Raw genomic sequence first — 20,574 nt, 5'->3', positions numbered from 1 at the left:
GGTCATCATACCTATACATCCAACAAAGAGCCAGAAGTAATGACTTGAGAGGAAGTAGAGGTAAGACAGTTTTAATGGATATTAATGGGAGAGAGAGGAGATGGCAGACAGCCACACTCGTTCTGGACACCTGGTTATAAAACCATAGCAAGCAAACGAATGTCATTTAAATGCGATGAAGACCTGTTGAATTCATAAAACAATCACAACATTCACAACTTCCCCTACCGTAAGAGAAACACACCAGTTGAAACCAGCCCTCTTTTCCTTTATATAATACAATACCCCTCGAGATAAAGAAAAGGTCAATCATACCTACATGGGAAGATCAAACAGGGAATGACTGCATTATCATTATCTGATCCTTATCCAAAGATGAACTTAATTAATATTAGATCAGACTAATCATCTCTTCAACCCAAACATTACATCCATCCATCTTCTTCCGCTTATCCAGGGCTGGGTCACGGGGGCAGCAGCCTAAGCAGAGAAGCCCAGACCTCCCTTTCCCCGGCCACCTCCTCCAGCTTGTCCGGGGGAACACCAAGGCGTTCCCAGGCCAGCCGAGAGATATAATCTCTGCTGGGTCTGCCTCCCGGTGGGACATGCCGGGAACACCTCACCCAGGAGGCGCCCAGGAGGCATCCTTGTCAGATGCCCGAACCACCTCAGCTGGCTCCTTTCAATGTGGAGGAGCAGCGGCTCTACTCTGAGCTCCTCCCGGATGGCTGAACCCCTCACTCTATCTCTAAGGGGGAGGCCAGCCACCCTTTGGAGGAAGCCCATTTCTGCCGCTTGTATCTGCGATCTCGTTCTTTCGGTCACTACCCACAGCTCGCGACCGTAGGTGAGGGTAGGGACGTAGGTCGACCGGTAAATCGAGAGCTTCGCTTTTACACTCAGCTCTCCCAAACATTACAGCTTTCATTAAACTAGCATGCTTTAACCAGGATTACAGCTTCACATGTCTCACTAGCATAAGCAATGAAAGCACATTAATATCATATATCACTACATAATTCAAGGTATCAATGCCCAGTTGCTTTTACTTTGCCTATTTTATGTACCTGCTGTTTATAGAGAAAATGTTGTCTAGTCTAAATCCATGTATGTTTGTATGTGTCATTAACATTACCTCCATCATTCTGAACCATACAAATCTCAGTGAACTGAAGGGGTGACGTTCATTTGATGCCATAAAACACAGCGTCCTGATATTTAAAGCTACATTTAATACTTGGCCTCTTTAGAGATTCTGACATTTTTCATTACAGTCTTTGGCTTCGGTTTAGCACCAGCTCGATAATGAGGCAACGAATGTCACAACAAATTGGATTTATTTCCTGGATCTAATTCTGTGCCTCTTTGTATCAATTCTCCTTTAACGCTCCTAACAAGATTGGGACTTTGTCACAAAATTTCACCACACGACTGCTTCAATATTATTCACAAATGTCAAATACAAGCCATCGCAGCACTGTAAAAACTGCTTCGATCAGGATAACACGCATTTGCTTTTATTACAAATCAATTTTTTCCATGGACTGGAGTTATTAGCATAAGTATATAATTTGACAAGATGATTAAATGCCAGACAAAGACACACTTGAAAATCAGCACCACAGGGAGCAAAAAAGTGGGAGCAAATGAAGAAAGAGGCTCTCTCCAGACACCACTTATTTGCCTTTTTCACCGTACCTGCAGCTGGCAATGCGTAATGTTTTTCAATGAGACGAGGTGCTAAAAATGGCTCCTTCAACAGCTGCTTCACCCCCTCTCCCACCTCTCAAAAATCACCCCACCTTCTGCTTACGGAGCTTTTTTCCTGAGCCATAATATTTTTCAAGATTAGACACACAATTAACTCTAATGTTCTTAGAGGAGAAGAGGGGGAGGGCAACGCTGCTGGAGGACAAAATATAATCATCGCCCCACAACTCAGCTCTGTGTAAGACAATGCCTGTACATTAGCTGATAATAATGTGACATATACAAAACAATACACAATGTTAATCTCTGAAATGATACATCTACTGTAAACCACAGCTGAGGAGGAAAACGTATCGCCGCAATGAATTTTCAAGTCTGCTTTACAAGATAAGGAGACTTTTTTAATATATAGTAGTACACCACAATAGGCCTGCTTTTTTACCACTGCACAACAGAATCTGTCAGAGGGTCAAGCACACGTAGAGTCGAGCTGACATCTACCTAGCAAGCAAGCAAGCTGGAACAAGCTGCACACCACTACCTGCAGCACCCTGGGGGTCTGTCTGCCACACTGTGTACCCTCAATGAGACATCTAGCTCAAAGTGTTATGCAAAAACAAAAAGGATATGAACCTGTAATGTGGGGAGAAAAATGGGACTAGTGCTTTCGGACGTGGATGGTCTCTACAGGCAATTCCATTCTTTTGGAACAATAAAGCAAAAGATGCATGAATTTCAATAGAAAATTAGAAACAACTTAAAAACCTTTAATAACTCTTTATTTAACAGTGGGTAACTCTTCATGCTTGATTTGGCTGATTTTTTTATTTATTAGTTATTTGTATTTAAATACACTAGTTATTATATAAACAAATACAATTTGTTTATATAATATTGCCCCCCCTTCCCTAGAAATGATTATACAGAAATCCTTCAAGTCTCCTTCACTGCTTGCTGCGCTGTAGCGTCTTTGCTTCGGTGCAATTTATCTACAGAAAAATGGTATTCTGGACGTGTTCATTTGAGATACGAGGCACATGAAAATCCTTATTATCGTCTCAGCGAACAGCCTTTTTGTCACAGAGCCTATTATTCCTCATTAGGAGCACCGGGCCTTGTTTGCACCACAAAACTGGGCATTGAGCAGCAAAGTCATAAATGTGCTTTAAGGGTTATCCCCCTAACGGTGCGACACGGCGATGATGACCGATGGACTCAGAGCGGAGAGTATCGGCACTACTGTGACCTTGTTTTAACTAACAGGTTACATGGATAGCAAGAGGCTGTGTGCTGACAACAGGTAGACACAAAGGGCAGCCAATGATATTTCAAACGGTGTAACGAGCCAAAAGACTTTCTAAAGACTCCAGGGATCATGACAGGATGTGGAAATTTAACTACTCAGGAAGTGCACTTAGGCCAGATGAATAAAGATATCATTTTACTCCAAAGAAGTTTTAATGAACAGAAATATATACACAGTGTAAAAGTGAAACCACTGCCCTGCTGATTTAATTTTGGCCCAATTTTTTATTTATATTTTTCTTCTAAGAGAAGCACTCGCACAAGATGATTAAAGAAGACCAATTTCAGAATCAGCATACTTTATTAATCCCTAAGGACATTATGTGGGTTACAGTTGCTCCAGTACAGTAACAGACTAGACCAGGGGTCTCCAATCCCAGTCCACGAGGGCCGGTGTCCCTGCAGGTTTTAGATGTGTCCTTGATCCATCACAGCTGATTTAAATGGATAAATTACCTTCTCAACATGTCTTGAAGTTCTCCAGAGGCCTGGTAATGAACTAATCATGTGATTCAGGTGTGTTGACCCAGGGTGAGATCTAAAACCTGCAGGGACACCGGCCCTCGTGGACTGGGATTGGAGACCCCTGAACTAGACTATTCAATACAATATGTTACAGATTTAATAATAATTCATAATAAACATAAAAGATTGACAGAGGTGATTATAAATAAATATCAAGAATGTCGACAGCAACATTACTGAGTAGAAAAGAGCGTGTGCAAAAAGGCTGTAACTATTCCAGTGTTTACAGTGTGTTAGATGGAGGAGTTGTACAGGGAGGTGGCCACGGGCAGGAATGACTTCCTGTGTCAGTTCAGTGTTCAGTGGTGCATTATGGGTAATCTCAGTCTCTCACTAAGCGTGCTCCTGTGACTGGCCAGCATGTCATTGAGTGGGTGGGAGGTATTGTCCAGTATTGTCTTTATCTTGGACATTTTACTTTGCTGCAAAGTTTACATTGCTATAGTTAGTGCCATGAATTGATCGGTGTTTCATAGTTCCAGCTAACTTGCTGTAAAAATGAGAGCATCCCACATAAGGCAAAGAAACTGCACTAAAACATTTGCTAATGTTATAAGTCTGAGACAAACGTCAGCATCCACATGCTCATCTCATCTTGTGGAGCTAATTAGCGCTGACATTTGAAGTATTCAGGTTTAGCCAAGCTTGGATCATTCGATTACTTGCCCTCTCTCCTATCATCCTTAGCCTTCAAACCCCTATGCTTTATTTATAACATGTATACAATTCATTGCAGTTTTTTCTAGTGGATCAAAGAGCTTACAGGGTAACCAATGTTACAATTTACTGAGCAAAAATATTAAACATTCACCCTCAGCTTTTCAAATGAGTTAGCTGAACAACATAGTCTAGCAAATCAATTATTGGACAATGAATCATAGAACTGAAGTAATATGCAGCTGATGAGGTTGATGATGCCATGTCAACACTGACACGCCAAAGTGTTATAGAAGCTGGACAGAGGCTACACAAGATGACGATGATCCGTCAGTGTAATACTGACTTTATGACCAAGGGTTCAAGATAAACCTTGCCAATATATCTTCCTACAAGAATGCTTTGGCAGCAGCCCCAGAATGCAGTTTCACTCTCAACCCTGTGAAAAAGCAATGAGCTCTGAATACAAAGTGCTCTCACACCCATTAACAGGACTCTCAAACAGGCACCACTATTAATCATTTTCATTTATTCTCTAGCCGGCAATAATTTGTTCATTTAATAATTCAGATACGAAATGGAAGGTAGAAGAGAGGTAATGTGGCGAGGTAAAGGTGGGCTCAGTATTTCACACTTCTACGTAGGTGAGCAGGAGCCTGCACAGGGCTGGCATGCTAAAATATTAACGTGTGGGCTGTGAATATTCATGCGCGGCCATCCCCATCGTGAGATTGTGGAGGACACACCAGTGTCCCTGGAGTGTAATCCGATTCTACGTGTCCCTGCTTCATTTCCAAGGACAAGGGGCTTTGGGTGGGGAGGGCGCTCGGCTGAATAGAAAACGGCGACTGCAACATGTTTCAGCCAACGGGAGGCAGGGAGTGGCGTTAGACTGATGGGTCACGACGAGGTTGACCTCCAGTCATTACTGTCTGTGTGAGCTGATAATGGATCAGGTTGTGCTGCCATTGTCATAGCTTTACGTAGAAGTGACAACAGATATTATCCTAATAACAGTGAACGTTTCAAGACATTTAAATGAATCTGAAATAGGAGTTTCGATCTGCTATAAAAGAGGATCCGTATACAGAAGAGGGAGGCTAGCTTTAAAGAGACACACACAATCACACACACACACGTACTCCCTGTGTCTGTTTTCAAAAGGTAACCAAGCAACCAGGCTCTTGTCATGGCCTTTGGTTATAGGCTTATCAGGTAACTCCCTTCTGTGCCCGTCCTGCTCACATTTTTACAAGGTTGCTTTGTGTTTTATTTTGTTTTATGGCAGTGGCCACACTCTTGACCCAAACAAGAGTAAAGCCACTTTTGTCTGGGTCAAGCATGGAGTGGAGGGGGTTGAGAGAGTACCAGGGAAGGCTTCTAATACCTTTCCTGTAAGAATGACTACTCGGACCATGCGAGACATGCAGAGTGCAGACTGCCAAATCCAAATCAACAGGTTATGTAACCAAAGCAAATAAATGACACACATGTCAGAGAGAGCTAAGGACACTGTTTTCACCTACCTATGACAAAAATTGTTTCCCTGATGAGCTAAGAAACAAGCTATTTTCTTCTCTGCAGCATTGACACTAATGGCTTATTTCCAACTGCAACCAGCCAATCAGTGAGCCAATCTCCCCGAGCGCCATCGTTTATTTTTATTTATTTTCTAAATACTGTTTTCCTTCATTTCCTTCCTTCAGTCATAAGAATTAGGAGAGTATTAAACTGTAGTTTATGCACCAAGACTGAGTATGTGTTAGCGCACCTGTCTAAAGTACAGTACACAGCATCAGCTCCTGTTCGATCCTGACTTCATGATGCAGATCATTTATTCTAAATAAATAATGAAGGTATTGCTGTTCTGCTGTATGTCCAAATGTGTCCAACTCGCACGGCTTATGGATGGAGCAGGCTGTTGCCTGGTGCTGCAGGAACAGGATAAACACATAAGACCCCGAGAAACAGCTGGCAGCCACAAACTAAACTCCAGGACACTGATAACATCATTCCTCCTCAGACTTATTCTTCTGATCTGTCACAGAGATGTAAATGGAAAACTTCACACACATGAAAGGCTTATGGTGATTTTAGAGATGTGATTTGAGCTCCACTGGGTGCTAACGGCATGCAAACTGTGTCTTCAGTATGAAACCTCGTTTCAAATATAATTGTTATCTTATCCTGTGATTTACCCATGAGTATTTCTCATTTGTACTTAATTCTTACAGCACAGTATGACACGTGCTTATATTATACATAGTAGCAAACCCATGCGTACTTTAAATATGTACAAATTCGTCTAGGAGGAGATGGGGAACATACAAACATACATTCATTCATTCCAATCATTACACCAATAGACAGGAACAGGCACAGACAACACTAAGAGCCCGATTAATGGTGATTTCTGCATAAATCCAAAATACAAACACTTCAGAAAAACGTCTGGAGTGCTGTCTGCCAAACAAACCAATGCTGCTTACTTTGTAGTGCACACTGCAAAAAATATTTATGTTTGCTACAGGGAACACATTCAATTTAAGCTTGTGTGTGTCAGGATTTAGAGACACAAACTGTTGTTGTTTTGTCACTTTTGAATATGGCAATATATCAACATAATAACTGGAATTTTAACTATTTCCAGTTAAATTGTTTTAATGTGGTTCATTCTGAAAACAAACCAGTAGGCGACAGAGTGACAGAGACATGGTAACATGTATCTCTGTCACTTTATGCAGAAACGTCTAAAGCACTTGCTTGTACCAACACCAACTACAAAAGCCAACCTTGTACATTTTAATTAAAATCACTCCCCATGCTCATCACTGACATCGCCTAGGTTTGGTGGACAAAGCTGCGATCAGAATGTAAAAAGTGCATCTTCAGTTCGGTGGTATGCTCTCAGCATTGTACACGAGCTCAGCATAATTGTGTGCTCTGTGATTGCCAAGAAATTTCTGGACAACCTGCACAGACGCTTCCCTCGCTGCAGATTCAGTTGGCTTCAGTTTCATTTTGAACTCGTTGTCAAGCACCAGTTTGAGGACTTTACAACCAACAAAAACACCTTAAATTAGGCTTCAGTTTTCTCGGAACCAAACATTAATCGACTGTTCTTGTTTGGAAACAGAAAAACAAGTCCAAAACATTTGTGTTACAGCTGACTGACGGTGCTGACAGAAACGTTGACAGCATGAAAAGAGTAGCCCGCATTACCAGAAGTTTCACCCAAAAAAAATGCCCACAGGGAGCAGTAGATATCGACACCAACAACGGTAGGTACGCAAAACTCTGGGCAACACCTGCAGACAACCAATGCAGCATGACGGAGGCCTTAAAAGCATGATTAAAAGGCTTGCTGTCAGGCCACTTGTAGCGGCAGTAACATCTAATGTGAATCTAACATTGTGCTGTAACTAATAAACTGCCTCTCTAGTCGAAGCATCCTGCTTGTAAACAATAAGCACAAGCCATCATCACAAATCAGAGTATTTGGTTATGCTAGCAGTAGAGCAGGGCGATATGGCCAAAAATATTTATCACGATATACATTTGAAAATTTGCGATAACGATATAACTGATGATATAATTGATGCAAGACAAGACACAAAATACAACTCCACAACTTTACTAGCACAAAAAAAACATCCATTTATTTTCACTTAAACTAGCAGCTGTTTTTTTTATGTGCATTAAAGCTAAATAAAAATGTAACAGTGCAAATGCAAATTCCTTGCTGAAAGTTTAACCAAAAAACATTTCGAGTAGAAATGGGCTGACATATCCTGAGCATAACCATGTATAATATCCACTAAAGTTGAAAAGAGGAGCTTTGCAACATTAAACTGCAGTGTGCCAAATAAAAAAGTCAAATACGTATTTTTCGGACCATAAGGTGCACGGGATTATAAGGCACATTAAGCAAAACAAAGCAGTCAGATAAATCAAACTTTATTCAACTCATTCTTCTTGCTTCCTCCACTTCTGTACCATTGATTCATTAATGCTGTATTCTCTGCAGCTGCTCCATTCCCATGTTGTTGCAGTATATTAATGACTAACCTCGTATTGTGGATGGATTATCTCAGTTGTTCTCCTGACTGAAGTTTGGTCCATTTACAGCATCCTGCCATGCGATTGCATTTCTCCCTAACCATCGGGAACCCTCACGTTAACTTTTATCGAGTGGAAAAAAGTTAGAGTTCATCCTCCAGCTTCACTGTTTATGTTATGCTAGCATAGCTGTGTAGCTAGCGATCACATAGCACATCATTATATACCAGCTAGCCCAACTTCAGTAACCCTACAAACGTCACTGCTGATTAGTTTTCTGTCTTCATTTATGTTGGAAGTGACAGCAGAGCTGTACGTTTGAATTTTTCAAAAATCTCTCAGTCAGAACATGCTATATCATGTTTAGGTAACTAGCGAAACTAGGGAGATAACTTCTGCTAATGTCCTGCTAACTTCTAACTCTGTTAAATGTAATAAATTCTGTTTTCATGGATACCTGGATGTTAACCTTCATAGTTACACCTGGTAAAGGAGCAATGCTGATCATTTTATTAAAGATGAAAGAATTTAGACAGTTTTAACTCTCAGTGATGCTGCAGTGTTCGTTTGACTTTGGGACCTGAAGGGACGGAGTTTAGGACCCAGATTACTCCCAGATTTACGAGCACCTTAGTCCGACAAATACGGCAATAACGACGGCCCGCTTACATGTTGTACAAAAAATGTGCTTTAGTGTGTATCTGATGGACAAACACCAAATCAGTTCCACACCACTGAAGCTGCACCATTTTTACAAACCAATTCTGGTTCATCCGTTTCACTCAACGATCCACTTTCCCCCCTTCTCATTCTCTGTTGCCGCCATGCTTTTTCGGCCATGTGCGTATGAAAACAAAGGCACTGCGCATGCGCATTTTACCCATATTCTATCGCGATATTTTATTTTCTTATCGTTGCCTAACATTGTACCGGTATTACCGTGAACGGTATAATATGGCCCAGGCCTAGCTAGCAGTCCAGCAGGATTAGTGTATTCGCTGTCTGCTTGCAGTCCAGGTGATGGAGCGTTTCCCTGCAGAGAGCGCTGCTGTCAGATGGAGGCAGTGTAGAAAGCATGTGGTACAAGTGGTCTGTGGTTACTCTTGCTTGTACTGTTGTCGGTCTGTCAGTCAGCCACAGAGAACAGCGAAGTTAAATCAAAAAGCTGAAAGTGAAAGCGAGCATTAATAACAATGAAAACTGTCCACTGCAGCCACTGTCTGTGCTCTCCATGTTGTATTTTAATGATCTTCGATTTTTATTTTTCCCCCCACGTATCCCAGCGAATACTCCCTTTCCTATTCTGGCCCACTTCTCAACCAATCAGCATTTGGCAGATGCATACATCACACGCTTCCAGCGAATCCTTGGAGGACTCTGTGTGAGCACATCCCATCCAAACGGAAACATGCAAGCACACGGACAATTTGCAGGACCATAAAATTACACTTCAGTTAGCAAGCAGCTAAATTAAAGTTAAAACTGAAAGTACTAGAACAGCAAATTAAAGAAAACGAAGGAGGGTAACAGACGTAACAACAGCAGAACAGACAAACTGGTCAATCTGACATTATGACGCCATCACTTTTATTGCCATTGACTTTTTGTTTGTTTTTTTAAATTTTGCTTTAGAAGGCAGAAAACATTAATTAATGTGAACCCTTACATCCAACTATCAAATGTACCAGATTCATTTTCATTGGCAGACCCTGAGATGTTGACCAAGAAACAATGACATAATCATGTGTGGTATACAAACACTGACGGGAGTATAAACGCTGACAACACTATAAACAAATATTACAGCACAGCTACTATCCCAGTTTATGACAGCATATATATTCAACCATTTAGGTAATAAGCACCAGCTTGGTTTTAAATGACAGGTTCTCTGCTATGTTAATACATAACATTAAAATGATTTAAATAGTATTACATTCAAATTTGACATCATAATTTTTACTGGAAATGTGTATTGGTTCCAAATACTGACTGTTTCCTCATTATACAATATATATGTATAATCCTACAATCATCTGAGGCAAGTTCAAAGTGTCATTTTCATTTATTTGATCTCTGATTTCTTTTCCCCATAGATTTATCTAGAATTTATCTAGAAAAGATGTATTCTTTTTCATTCAAGAGCACTACCACAACCCTAATATTGATCTGATTTATTTATGATCATATTGTATATAGCTCACATATACACCTTGAAAAATAGAAAAACATGTCCACATTTAATCCCATTATAAAATCTGAGACCAGAGTTTAGATTCTTATTCCCTGATGATAAATGGTACAATTTAAATGACTTAGACTTCCTATTACAAACGCATTACTTTTGTCAACCCTTTATAGCTCACGAAGAGCCACATATATACAGGACAGAGAAAATGGAGCAGAAAGACCCCACTTGTTATTTTTGCCATTAAAGCGAGGTGAGCACATTTATGGTGGATTTCTAAGCCAATCAAAGAATGTTTTGAGTCCGCCGGATACTGTTCTTGTCTGATGAAGTGGAACGGCGACCCCATAACGAGACTATGGTGCCATTAAGATGTTAATGAGCCAAACTGGTGTACACAACAATGTGAATGACGAGACAAAAGGCTAAACAGCACACTATGCAAACCTTAATATTACACTGTGACACTCACAGCTTTTATACAGAGAGAGAGACTAGGAAATCCTAAATAAAGGATTGCTTTATTACAATTTAATTCTCTCACTAACAAGACAACTGGATTGCAATGCCTTGACCACGACTCTGTGGCTTCCCATCAAAAGTTCAGAAATGTTTTCAATAAGTACCACAGCATATTGAACTCAAGTTTCACATTATTGTTTAGAGTAGGAGGAGCGACTTGTTAGTTTCAGTGTAAATTCCAGGAGACTAAACAGCTACACCCACACCATGAGCCTAAATAACACGGGGAAACTCGTTCTAATGCAGATATGAATTCTCATGTATCATTTGGTTTCGTTTTGATGGTAACAACTAGTAACCCAAATAACATCACAAAATGTTTTAGAAATGAAATCATGCACAGCCAGATACATTATTTCAAATGCACAAAGCCTTAAGAGGAAACAGCCCAAGCTGGTTAAAATGTAACAAGGTGAAGAAAAACTGGAGTCCACTGTTAAACCATTGACAGTTTAAAAATAACCGGTCTAATCAGAGGTTTCACACACACTGTCAACAGAACAACATAAACCCTCTTAGGTGAGGGTCACTAGGACTAAACTGCCAACAAAGCAGAGTCCTGGCAGTGAGGCGTTAAAAACGATAAATAAATGATACCGACGTGAAGGAAGCTGTCACAGCAGCAGCAAACATGCGCTGAAGTTGGCGTGATACCGGGATTTGGGGCTGGGGGAGGGGAGGGGAGGGGAGGGTAAGGGCAGATGGCAGACGGGGGGGGCAGCACTTTGAAGTCCTGCAGCCACAGGTTTAAAAGCGGATCAAGCTATTGTGTTAGCCACCCGACGATAAACCAAAAGACATGGACGCACGGAGGGAAATACACTGATTTTTCGCACCGGGGGAAATGTCCTTTTTAAAAAAAATATAAAATAATCCCCCGGCTCGTTAACGTGAGCATTTAAAATCCCAGTTCAGCACATTTTTAAAAAAAAGCATTCAGCTCAGGTACAAAACACAGCCACTGGGTAAGGCTGATTAAAAGTGTGAACTAAACCACTGTCCTTTACTGGTCACTGAGATGAGATATGTCCACAAATGACTGAAATGCTGTTCGCCGACCGACCCGTGTGTCAATGCAGAAAACAGACATGTTTTTCACAGTTACTTCAGTTTGACTACAACTTAACTGTTTCACTTTAAATCTGCTTTCGCAGTTCGTTAGTTCTGCTTGTAACACAACTAAACTGACCTTGGGTCACAGGTAGCTCTGTTGAGAAGTGCTTTGTGTTTAACCGCTAAAGTTACAGCTTCGTTATCAAGTCGAACTACTGAAAAACACGACTTTTAAAAATTATGCGCCTTTCAACTCGTCGAAAAAACACGAGTTTCGGTGTCCACGTCAACGGCTAGCGTTGTTGTACACGTCTGACCGCTCCGAGCCCGTTTCACAGAAATATTCATTAGAGTCAAAGTAGCTCAGCTTCAGCTCAGTCGACAAACTTACCTGCGAAGAGGCTCAACAGTGTGACACACAACCGGGCCGCCGAAAGCTCCATTCCTGCTCAACTATTCCGCCGCTTGTCCAGTGAAACTTGGTCGAAGAACTTGTACTGAATTTGAAGTGAGACTCGGCAGCTCAGCCCCGACACAGCATCCAAACTCCACACCGCCTCCTCCTTGTCCTCCACTCTGTGCAGGTGCACAGCGAAGCGCGCCGCACTGCGTCACGTGACCGCCGCTTGGCTTATCCATCCCACATCCAGCGACGCCCCCTGCCGGTGTCCATGCTACGGTTCGTTCAAGTGTGCCCGTGTCTTCTTATCCGCTGGATCTTTGAAGAATGATTTACGGTACAACGGCACTACTCTGTGTGGATCCCAGCCAGAGGCCCTCATGGACCTTTCCTTTAATGGTTCTCTAAAGATTCCGCTTCAGTCAGACCCCTCAGGGAACTTTTCTTCACGGAAGTTTATTTTGTGAAACCACCGGAGGATGTGCTGGAAGAGAACTGACATATAAAATATTGGATACAACGTTCAACAATTGACAATCGTACAACATTACTTAAAAAGCTAAGGAAGACTTAACTCTTTTTAGTTAAAAAAATAAATAAATAAATAAATGAAATAAATAAATCACAAGACTACTGAAGTAACAGTACAAGAGATTTAGCATCAAGACATACTCGAGTAAGGATGATGGCAGTGAATTCTTGATTGTATTGTTCAGCTGAAATTATTTTAATTACTTATATTGAGCTGGGCAGTTTTATCTAGAATATAATCTGTAATAATCTGCAAAATAAGTAAGCAACTAAAGCTGTTAATAAATGACATCTTGCTAATACAAATTACAATATTTAGATCAGGAAATGTAGTAGAGCAGAAGTACGATGACACATTTTGTACTGTAAAACATTTGAGTAACAGTTCTCAGCTACATTCCACAACTTGACTCCCTGCCATCCAGCTGGAATGAGTATGATTATATTTATATAGCATCAGGTCAACTGTTGCCTCAAGGTGCTTTATATTGTAACCACCAATCAGACGATCATGATGAGCAAGCACTTGGTGAAAGTAGGGAGGAAAAACTCCCTTTGAACAGGGGCAGCCATCTGCCGTGACCAATTTGGGATGACAGGGAAGAGAAGAAGGAGAGGGGACAAAAGACACACTATAAGAGACAACCAGAGTTTAGTACAATCACACAGAGAGTAAAAAAGAGGTGAGTGAAGGAGAAACAGTTAGTGCATCATGGGAAGCCCGCCGCAGTGAGGTCTATTTCAGCATAACTGCTTAGCACCAGCTGAACCAAAGAATTGGAAAACTGAACAAAAAAAGCTCAGTGACTCAAACTTGAGCAAAAGCCTCACATGTGTGAGGAATACACAAACTGGGAAATATATTTGCGACCACAGTTAAAAAATAAGTTAAACACAGCAAACGTGTAGCAAATTGATTGAATAAGTAGTAGCTCAGTAAAAGAAAAAGCAAATATGTTAATAAGATCCAAACTAATCTGAAATCAAAAGAAATACCACGTCATGAACCACCGTCATTTCTTTACATTATATTACGAAGGCACTGCAGCAGTTTCGAAACAAGTGCACAAATAAATAGAAAATACAGCATGTAAGCCAACAAGAGAGTTTCTAAAAAGCTTGAAAGTCAATGTTTGACAACCTTTATTATTCAACACAGACTGAACTCTCTCAGACAAGCTTTCCTGTAACTTCTTTAAGTAGTGTTCAGAAATAGTTCTCCAGGCTTTGATCTCTACCGTGTTTTACAGATTTCTGTAGAGACTCACTGTTGTTCTTCTCTCCTGACCTTCAAACATATTAAAGACAGTTTAAACTAAAATTTCAAGTGTGGATTAATCACCCCATAACATCGTTGCCACTGATTTTTAGTCCAGGTCTTGTGTGATTTTGCATATGTCACCCTTTGGCTGGTAGTAATAGAGTTCCTAAAGATACAATTTTAAATTGTTTGTTAACCTTCCTCTGAAAATGATCAGGCACAACGACTGGACTGAAAATAAGCAAAAAAGTAGCCAATGTCCAAAGTAAACTTTGAAAGACCTCCGGGGAATCTGGAACAGTATTGCTCAAGATCACTTTAAAAAAGACACGGTACTGTATAATTTCAGTTAAAAATAATGTTGTGTATAACATGAAACAGTGGGGCAGTGTTTAGCACTGTCACCTCACAGGAAGCAGGTTCCTGGTTCCTGTTCTCCTTGTGCCTGCACTGGTTGTGCCTGGATACTCCAGCTTCCTCACACAGCTCAAATCATGCACGTTAGGTTAACTTGTTCTAGTTTGGCCATGACTGTGAATGGTGATCTTTCTGTGTTAGCCCTGTGATAGACTGGGAACCTGTGTCAGATGTACCCAGCTCTATGACAGATAGGACGGAGGTGCACAACAAAGTAGATTAGTGTGTGTTAAGAGTTGCTGTTTGTTTAGTGACCTCCTCCCCACCACAGCTTCAGATGTTTCCAGTTGCCAGAAATAAACAGCTGAAATACAAGTAGGGTTTTTTGGTTTTTTATATTTAGAATTATTGCTAAATTATTCAGGTCTTCTTTGTCAGAAGTTATTAGGTATTTGTTCTTAAACACAGGATCGGCTTCTGTGGGCTTTACATTGAGTTTTACTAAGTTTTCAGAAGACTCCTTCTTCTTCCCCTTAAGGTCTTCGGGTACTCTGTAATAATGATAACTTGTGCAGGAGGAGGGCTAAAAGGAGCACTGAGAGTCTTGTATTGTGGCAGCCCTGGAGTCCTCCTACAGGTTGGGCTTCTGAGCTCCGATGTTCTACATATTCTTACAGAAAGCAGTTTTGATATGAGGTTTCACAGCAGAGGAAGGTGACGTTACATCAGTGGGTCTCTCTGGAAGGGCTGTTGGCTTTGTAATTAATTTTCATTATAAAAATGTATCACACACTTGTGTTTTAAATGTACTAAATTTGAGAAAAAAATAATAAATGTGTAAATTGATATTTGCACATCAACCAGAAGAACCAATATTCTGTCCAACCATCGGCACTTACAGCTGCAAGTCTTTTGGAGTGAGTCTCTCCCAGCTTTGCACATCGATCAGCGATGTTTTACTATATGTTGGTCATTGTCATGGTCCCTGGATCGTGGTTTTGAGTTTTTCAGTTTTTGGGTTTGGTTCATTAGTTGTCTTTGCTGTCGTTGATATTCACTTACTCTTCTTACTATTATTGCTTTAGTTTAGCTCGTTGTATTTAGAAGTCCTGTATGATGAGTCTTCAGTTCTTGATAGTGATGGCTCTGAAGGTTATTTAGGTAATATCCTTTGTGTTTCTGTTCCCTCTCCAATCCAATCCAATTTTATTCATAAAGCACTTTAAAATACCGAGCACAGGACCAAAGTGCTGTACAGAAAATAAGTTACAAACAATAGAATAACACAAAACAGCAAAAATAAATAAATAAAACACAAAATACATAAAAATTAAAACAGCCCTATATTAAAAAACAAAACAAGATAAAACAGCATAGAATCAACTAAAATAAAACCCTCTGCCTCAGTTCTGTCATTGTCACGTCATCCATGTAGTTTTGTGTCTCCTCGCTCTGTTCCTTTATCTTTTTTGCACTGAACTATCAGCATTAAAAGCTCATTTTGAGTTTCACATCTGTCTGACATTGAATCTTCTAAAATTAAATAAGTGCACAGCAGAATATGACAATTATTAATTATATATAGAAATTGACTGTAGAGCTAATGGCAGGTTATCAGCCAGAGTGCCTGCAGTTTTAAGTAACTTTATCATTAGGAAACTGTGAACATAACTAACACGCAATTACTTGTGGAAACATCTTTTTCTTTTCAGGCCAGAGGAACTATTCCTGTGTGCGTGACGGTCACCCTGGCTGTGGCAGTAAAAACAATTAAACCTGTAGCACAAAGGTGTGTTTACCAAAATATTTACCCTGATATGATTACTATTATATCACATGCTCTGAAAAATGTTTATCTAGTTTACACATTTGCCTATTAAGTAAAAGATCGCAGGTTTGATCCCCTGCAGAGACAAATCTGATTTTTTTACAGGCAGAATGGCAGCCTGTGTGAAAAATCCACCAAATCAAGCAAGGAGAGGGCCCACTGTGCAATCCCCTTGCAAATAAGAGAGCAGCTGTCAAACTGTCTTGTGCAATGTTTCAGTCTGCCGCTGGTGTAGGAGCCCCAACCAGCAGGTTAGCTGATGCTCAAAAGATTTCGTCACATCCCCCACATCTGTGACCATTTTAATATGTATATCTCAGGTATGTTATTGAATGTGACTGAAGAGTCACGCAACATTTAGTTGAGATTAGTTAGGAACTGAGCAACAGCTCTTTGCCCAAAAAGCCAGAATTTCTGTCCTGATATTGGACCTCATACACACGACACCAGGGAGAGACGCTGTGTGTGCGCGTGTTTGAGTATTTTCTAGTTGACACCAAAACATACAGGGGGAATAATAATAATTTTTAAAAAAATCAAGAGTTTAAAAAAGTGTGATATTTGCATTGATTGGTAGCAAGTTGATAGGTGGTAACACAAAGACAAACAGAAGGTAACACAGTATAGTGAAGAAAATCAAAGAGTGTGTTGTGATGCTAGAAGTATTTAATAAAACTCCATAAATTTAAGCCTTTACTTCTGACACAATTCTTCACTATGAATAAATAAAACATTTTATCAAAGGACAGTCAGTGGCAAACATGAACATTTCCCTTAGTAAAAATACAGTACTTCAAGACTATACGTGTAGTATTCCAATATCAATATCTAATTTAATACAAGTGATTTCTTCCAACTATAACAAATAGTCTAAAGTGCAAAACAGACTTTGTCAAAAAAACATTTCATTTATAAAAAGTTCATGTTTAAAAAGAAACAACAACAAATGGTCAGTCATATTAAAGTTGCCTTCAGGTTTAATGTCCAGTGTGAACAATAAGCACCATGATTCCTAACTGTAACAATGTGCCAGATTTTGGTGTGTTTCCCAATATCCAGGCCCTCCCCTGTACACAGGAGGGACCCACAGGTTGTTCCTCAAACTGTGTGGGGCTCTATTCCGAGGCCTGTAGCTGTAGTGGGGCTGTGGAAGGATATAACCTTTTCCTGGTACCATCTTTTTGGGATGCCACATAGGAGCAGATGGATTCATTTTCTTAAACAGATAAAAAGAGGAAAAATAAATAAGTTACATATATATAAGCTGCCAATTATAGTGGAAAAACCAAAAAACAGTCATAATACTGTAGCTAGATCAAGCTTGACCAAGTCGAGTCAAGTAGGTACTAGTGGACAAGGACTATTAGTGGACCAAGTTTTCATTGTTGAAATGGTTATCATTTATCATCATCACCTGGCTCCTTCACTCATTTGATCAAGTATAATTTTGATCATTTATGGGGTGAAGCTTAACCTAAGAAGCATAGGTGCAAATTTGGCATGCAAACATACACCCATCATTCATCAACTTCATGCATGAAATATTCTTTAAAACAATTCATCCAGGCCTTGGCTAAACATTTAGCCAGAGTGCTTACTGCAATGTCTCCTGTTCAGAATCATTAGCCTGTGTTATCGGGAGTCTTGCTTTGTGTGTGCACTCAAATATTCATTGACAGCAGCAAAATTTTTTCCTCTCATAAAAGACAGAATATATTTGAATGTAGGCAGCCCTCATTTCATGACAGAATACCTGGGAAGCAGAGCATCTGCTGGGGATAGTGAGGGGAGAAGTGCGGGCACTCTCCTCATCAGAAGAGGAACCAGAGTGGTAGTCTGATGTCACCCTCTCCAGTGCACTGGTCACCTTCTTTGCAACATCTTTGCCATCCTCATCGTCACTTGAGAAAGTGGCAACCGAGAAGCAAGGATTTTGCTCACCATACCTAATAATTAGGAGAGACATCAATAATTATTACCTTTAATTAAACACTTAGTAGGAAATTTGTTTAAGAACAGTTTTCTTTAGAAGATTTTAGGGAAAGCATATTACAAAACAAGAATCGCTGTTTTGGTTCATAAGCATCTAATAAAGATAAATGCAGGTAAAAGATTTTTTTTAATTAAACAAAGCCACCAGAGGGCAGAATCACATGTACCAGTTTATATCCAAGTTTCAACAAAATGTTTAACCGCTGTTTCATAAAGATAGTGTTTTCTTGTTGCCAGTAGTCTCATTTGAAATTACAGGAAAGCCTCTTTCACCACTACGCATGAAGCATGTGAGGAATATTAACATGAATGGGTTATCTCACGTTAAAAACCAGTTTGCCGTAATTATTGAGTGATACCGTGTTTAGATTAATGAGAAAGCAATCAACTGAAGCACATTTAAGTGTACAAGATTTACAAACGTTTACAAACTCTTAATCTCACCTGCAACAAACCTCCCCAGGGTCCGCCCACAATGTGAGTTCACGAGGCAGTCCCAGGTCACTGTACTGGATACCACTCTCATGACAGGCCCGAAGGAGCTCTGGATCCTGCCTGTGAAATCTGTTCACGCGGATGCACCTTCAAAGCACACACACAAAATAAACTGCCTTCAGCTTAAACGTGACACCAGAACAATCCGAGGTTTACTCATTTGCGTCCCAGCAGCCCCACCTGTATGCTTGTCCCTTGCTGGGGTTTTCAGGATACCAGTGCCCCTTAAACTTCTCCTGCAGTGCCACAGCCAGCCTCTCAACAAACAGCTCGACCTTCTCCGCTTCCAACTTCTCCCCCTTTTTCACAAGCCTCTTCAGAAAGAACACCACAGCTGCAATCTCTCTCCTCATATTTTACAAGTGTTTCATCACGTATGGACAGCTTCTGTAATGAAAGGCATGTGACAGATCATGTAAAACAAACAAAGAAACAAAATAGATATACAGGTGTAGATCCTACCTACAAAATGTTTTCTGAAAAAAACAAGTTTCCTGACAAATTCCTTTACAGTCTATCACTGCACTATTTTAGGTGGTTTGACTGTTTTAACTATTCTGTACATCCAGTGCCAAAACTCCCTCCGTATCAACAATACGCCTGTGTTCACGTGGCAACACCTGCTATTGTAGGCAACATCTTTAGTTTAAAATGTGGACACAACACCGAATAATAATAATAATAATAATAATAATAATACCAGTATTAACGCAGAGTTCTTTTATTTATGACCTGCTGCCTTCGGTTAACGGTTCGAACCAGAGAAAGGCGGGCTGTGACGCACAAGTTCCATTTAGCCACGCACTTGCCTCGTTCCATAACACGAGCTGCTGTTCTAAATGCGCTATTTAGGCTAACTGGAACACGATAAGGCCCAAGTAGCATTTAAGTTAACTTCAGCTGAGGTTTAAGTTATTGTTATGATAACTATATCCCCACTGGTAATTACAGCCTGTTAATAAAAACGTAAGAGTATTATTCCTTCAAGATCTTGTGGACCTGTTAGCATTAGCAACACGGCTAACGTGGTCATGCTGCTAACAACAGCATTATAAATTTGGCGATGAAATCTACAAACTCAAAAAATATATTTGTATCCTACAAAAAAATATATTTGTATCCTAAAAAACACTTATTTTAATAGGTTCGAATATGGAATAAATATGTAAAACATTACACTAACCTCTCCTTGTGGTCTCCACCGACATGCGGACTAAAACGAATGCTTAACAGGAGGAAGCAACGGAAGAACCCGTCAGTTTTTGTTATTAACTCCGCCCTTTACAACCCAATCCCCGCCCACGGGTAATTTTTATTGGTTCCATCCAACTCAATATAGCGCGTTCATTGGTCGAGTGTATGCCCGTCTTACATAATGAGTCATTCTCGTGATTGTTATGACTCATGGTGAGGTATGTGTTTGTTGCTTATTATTACTGTGGTTACATCGTCTGATGTAATTTCATCTTAACACCGAAGAAAGAGAAAGTAGTTCTTCGTGTGGCTCAGAAGAAAAAGATTAATTTATAGTTTAACTGCGGGTTGCCATGGGAAGCTATTAAAGTTAGTAAAAGCTGCAGTTTGTGATACACGAACTATGTATGATACAACGTGTGATAATGAGTAACAATAACAATTTGCTAGTTTTTATTTTTAAAGACTCTAAAAGTTTAAAGTTCTGGGGTTTGTTT

At 40.2% G+C, this 20,574-nt stretch overlaps 2 protein-coding genes across 2 annotated transcripts in view; both read right to left on the bottom strand.

The window, feature by feature from the left end:
- The window catches only part of cxadr (CXADR Ig-like cell adhesion molecule), a 37,827-nt gene extending 25,229 nt beyond the window's left edge, over positions 1–12,598 (bottom strand). Inside the window, exon 1 of the mRNA XM_063487588.1 lies at positions 12,411–12,598. Within this exon, the coding sequence (XP_063343658.1) occupies positions 12,411–12,462 (52 nt within the window). The 5' untranslated portion in view covers positions 12,463–12,598. The remainder of the gene's footprint in view (positions 1–12,410) is intronic.
- Positions 12,599–17,051: 4,453 nt separating this feature from the next.
- btg3 (B-cell translocation gene 3) lies at positions 17,052–20,174 on the bottom strand. The gene is made up of 5 exons (XM_063486204.1): positions 20,067–20,174; positions 19,064–19,270; positions 18,833–18,970; positions 18,150–18,342; positions 17,052–17,612 (listed from the first exon to the last, which is right to left on the bottom strand). Exons 2-5 carry the CDS (start codon positions 19,234–19,236, stop codon positions 17,409–17,411), a joined length of 708 nt encoding a protein of 235 aa, XP_063342274.1. The 5' UTR covers positions 19,237–19,270; positions 20,067–20,174; the 3' UTR covers positions 17,052–17,408.
- Positions 20,175–20,574: the final 400 nt, after the last annotated feature.

This window comes from Pelmatolapia mariae, linkage group LG10_11 (assembly GCF_036321145.2).
Source record: "Pelmatolapia mariae isolate MD_Pm_ZW linkage group LG10_11, Pm_UMD_F_2, whole genome shotgun sequence".
NCBI classification, from domain to species: Eukaryota; Metazoa; Chordata; class Actinopteri; order Cichliformes; family Cichlidae; genus Pelmatolapia; species Pelmatolapia mariae.
The sequence above is the reverse complement of the archived record's forward strand: the minus strand, read 5'-3'. Positions and strand labels throughout refer to the sequence as shown.